At 37.9% G+C, this 4,035-nt stretch overlaps 2 protein-coding genes across 2 annotated transcripts; one reads left to right on the top strand and one right to left on the bottom strand.

Moving 5' to 3' along the window:
- Window positions 1-333: 333 nt before the first annotated feature.
- SS1G_14352 (predicted protein) lies at window positions 334-1,169 on the top strand (the record flags this gene model as incomplete). The annotated part of the gene is made up of 2 exons (XM_001584689.1): window positions 334-791; window positions 851-1,169. The coding sequence occupies 2 exons, from the start codon at window positions 334-336 to the stop codon at window positions 1,167-1,169; spliced, it is 777 nt and encodes a 258-aa protein (XP_001584739.1).
- Window positions 1,170-3,528: 2,359 nt separating this feature from the next.
- On the bottom strand, window positions 3,529-3,912 carry SS1G_14351 (hypothetical protein; the record flags this gene model as incomplete). The annotated part of the gene is made up of 1 exon (XM_001584688.1): window positions 3,529-3,912. The coding sequence occupies one exon, from the start codon at window positions 3,910-3,912 to the stop codon at window positions 3,529-3,531; it is 384 nt and encodes a 127-aa protein (XP_001584738.1).
- Window positions 3,913-4,035: the final 123 nt, after the last annotated feature.

Here is a 4,035-nt window from a genome sequence, read left to right as displayed (position 1 = left end):
CTATTCATCTATTCATTCATTCATTCGTTCGTTCTACTCGACTTATTCCTCCCCGATACGATCCTGTCTTATAGTTCAAACAAAGCACAATCAATAGATCAATAAATCATTCTTTTGCTCAATATTAACACATCAATAAATCAATAAATTATTATTATACCATTGTTTCAATATCGATATCAGCTCCGATCTTGATTGGTGGACTAGACTTCAAGTGAGTAGTTGGTGATTCCAGAATCTCATGGTTGATGGGAGATTTGCTCACTATCCGCAGCAACACAGCCTTTCCGTAGTCGTCACCTGATAATTGTCAAATCAATTGCCATCACAATGATGACCACGAAAAAGGCTCCTGGAGGCATCCGTCATGATGAGATCAGGGAAACGGATTCACATTCACATTCACATTCGCATATACATTTACCTCTTAGACGTTCTGTACCTTCATCACGTTCCTCTTCCTTTTCTGAATCATCTAATAGTGGCATGATACAAACCCCAATTACTGTGATTCACGAGAATGCTTCCAGTCTATTTGAACATCGAGGTCAGATGGGATATCTAAAAACTTACGAGGAAGATATTCTCAGATTGGCCTTATCATCGATATCATTAACCCCTTCAGATCCACCAGTACTTTCTGCCTCCATCAAAGAATCAACAGATAATATGGACAAACTCGAGATCGTCGACAAGAAGCACAAACCATTCGTTACTACAATTCCTGAAATCATGCTTGGAATCTTCAAATATCTTAATCCTATTGATGCAGTCTGCTTCAGTCTCATAAAGTTTGTAACCTCTCAAAAATCCGTCGTGTGATGACATTCATTAACTCTTTATCAGTAAGTACAGTCGCAACATATATACTTCTCATGGCGCTCATCAACTTCTTGACTTTCAACCCCCTCTTCAAATTGGTCGACCTGAAAGCAGATTTTCCAGTCATCCCTGGACCAGAGCATTCATGTCATCATTGTTGCCCTGTGGCATTCTTTCCAGCACATTGCGAATTGCATTTTCATCTAAGGAGTTTCATTCCCTCAGATCTTACCTTTTGTGCTGGGCAATGTCAAATGGTTAACGCAATGGTGAATCATTTGACTCGGAATCATGTGGAGCTTGTGGAAGAAGTTATAAGAAACAGTTTGAGAGAGGAAGAAGAATGATTGATGTCATGAGACCAGAAGGACGCGTAAACAAATGGTTTGAACAGCCAAGACTTGATAGAGAAAATCGCCAACGAGAGAATCGTCGACGATTACGAAGACTATTGCAGCAGGCAACATCTAGTTCCAACTCGGCGTCAAATCAAACAGACAATCCGCAATTATGATGTTTTTACGAACCAAAGTAAGCTAAATGCAACATTTCACACCTTTTGATCACAATAATCACGACCCCGATACTCTCCATGTTCGTTCGAAGGCGACTTACTCTTAAAGGTCGTCAGTGTGCGAAATTTGAAAGGCATCTATGATTGGTTCGGGAGTTTTGTTTGGGAACGAATAGAATGTTTGACCATGGACGGATTTCTTTGGTGCTATTCAGGTTCACGATACCTGCATGCGTTTTCACTGGATAGAGTTTCGAGACTGCAAATAGGTTACGATAGAGTTCAGTTTGTTTTATGCAATGCATTGGGGGTGTCATGGGTTGGAGTTCTCACAGGCAAATGAGTTACGATACAATTCAGAATAGCGATAGTCGGATACATTTTTGGCAAGCGGAGTTTTTTTTTATTTTTAAAAAAAAGAAAAATGATAATAATAATTGGGCTATCGTACAGTTCATTCCTGACATACACACTTGGATATTACAAAACACAGTTCGGAAAGGCGGAATGATGGTCAGTGGTACATTCAATATGTTTGCGATCTTTCATTTGTGAATGAGTAGTACGGATGGATCATGGGTTTTCTCATGGATGGATGAACGGATAGGTGCACCAATAGCATTAAACGAAATTTTCGAAAAGGTGTTAATATGTGAATGATACGATCCGGTGAGTGAAGCGTTTACATACGGCCTATTCCTATTATATGAATGGAAATTTATAAATAAAAGAAAGGGCTTCAGTATTAAAAATAAATAAATATTAACATTAATATTTTTTTAAATATAAAAATTAAAGTATAATATTTTAATCTCTTAATTAAAAGATTTTATCTTATTTTAATATTTGTTAAAGTGAATGGTTCCTGCGTAGCATGTGCACAGGGCACTAGTCCTATTAGGACTAGATTGAGAAGCTCTCTGTAGGAGAGCTTCTGTCACGATTCACCATTAGGATTGATGGTGTTACGATGGTAGCAAACTGATTAATTAGGAGAGCTTAGGCCTTGTGCAAACACGATCAGATTTCATCGAATTAGCATGTGATCTTGGTCACCTTAAGATCGTATGCGCACGCACCATCAGAAATCACGTGATAAGGAGCCCTGAGGAGCCAGAAAGCTCCTGGGGGCTCCCTTTATCGATCATTATATAGTCGGAGTAGTTTCATAGTTTAGGAGCTTCGTGCTCAACTTAGTTATCAATTAGTTTACCTACATTCTACTTGATCTAGTAACGAATTCACTTTCAAGTGAATACCAATGATAAAGCCTTAACCCATAACTACCAACCGATGAACCTTAAACAGCCGCTGCCTCCAGTATAGTATCGTTACACCTCAGTTCTGCCCTATCAGCTTCCCACTATTCCCTGTGTAAGGTCATTTCTTTTAACAATATTTACTATAATTATATAAAAAAATAAAAATAAAAAGTTGTTTTTGTTAAAAGGAATGACCTTACACAGGGAATAGTGGGAAGCTGATAGGGCAGAACTGAGGTAATATTGGTCTAGAATGTTAATCACTCTTTTAAGTTCTACGGAAGTGCGAAGCTCTCCTACAGAGAGCTTCTCAATCTAGTCCTAATAGGACTAATGCCCTGTGCACGTGCTACGCAGGAACCATTCACTTTAACAGTTTTTAATTTTAAAAATTAGGATATTAAAACTTAAAATCAAAGACTTTAAAACTATTAAAGATATCAATATATTAAAATCTTATATAAAATTAATATTAAAAAAAGAAAAAAAAGACATCAAAAAATTCTAAATAAGATCATTAATCAAAAGTGAATAAATATATAGATAGACTTATACAACTAACGGATTCCTCCTCGTGAGTCATTTCTTGCTTGAATCTGGTTCGATTTGGTTCTAAAGCTAATTATAAGATCTGACCTTGATGTTTTGTATCAGGAACTACACAAGTGAGTGAGTGAGTGAGTGAAAGTCTCATGACACCACGACAATTACTATTGCTATTATCCGAATCATTAAGTATCACAGCAATTTCAATCACGAAAATAAGTAAGGAGTCCAAACCAAAAGCCAACGTTTGTGTTCTGATATCTTAACAATGCAATAAAAAATGCTAGTGTATTATTTCTGGTAAAGAATCCCAAATCCAAAAATTCCCCATGAAACGATGCATCACCAAGTTCTCACAGCCTCAACTACGGTAAAGCCATCATACTAAATACTTATAAAGAAACTCTTCTCACCCTCCTTCGGCTTTACTTCCGCTCTCTTCAAAATTGGATCCGCACAACTAATCCTAATTCTCTCCGGCGTCGCTGGACTTTCCAATCTCAACAATCCTCCATCCTTAATATCTTGACCTATTTCTGCTGTCACACCATACTCCTTCCTAGCAGCCTTCAACGCATCTCTAATAGCGAAGAACACAGCACTACCCATAAATAACGGCGGTTCACCTACTCCTCTACTTCTCTGAATAGTCTTCAGCTCCTCCCATTCCACACCCTTGAGTAGAGAAACATTAAACTCTTGAGGAATATCTCTAAATCCCGGAATTTTATATGCACCAGGTCCTCGAGTTGCTAACTGTCCTGCCATTGGTCCAGCGCGGAAACCAAAGTGATTCTTCAGTGGTAAATAATCTCATACCTTGCACCAAAAGCACCTTCAATTTGTCCATAATCAATAGGAAGGATTGATGGACCGACCAACATCCATTTT

Source organism: Sclerotinia sclerotiorum, genomic scaffold (assembly GCF_000146945.2).
Source record: "Sclerotinia sclerotiorum 1980 UF-70 scaffold_32 genomic scaffold, whole genome shotgun sequence".
Classification (NCBI taxonomy): domain Eukaryota; kingdom Fungi; phylum Ascomycota; class Leotiomycetes; order Helotiales; family Sclerotiniaceae; genus Sclerotinia; species Sclerotinia sclerotiorum.
The sequence above is the reverse complement of the archived record's forward strand: the minus strand, read 5'-3'. Positions and strand labels throughout refer to the sequence as shown.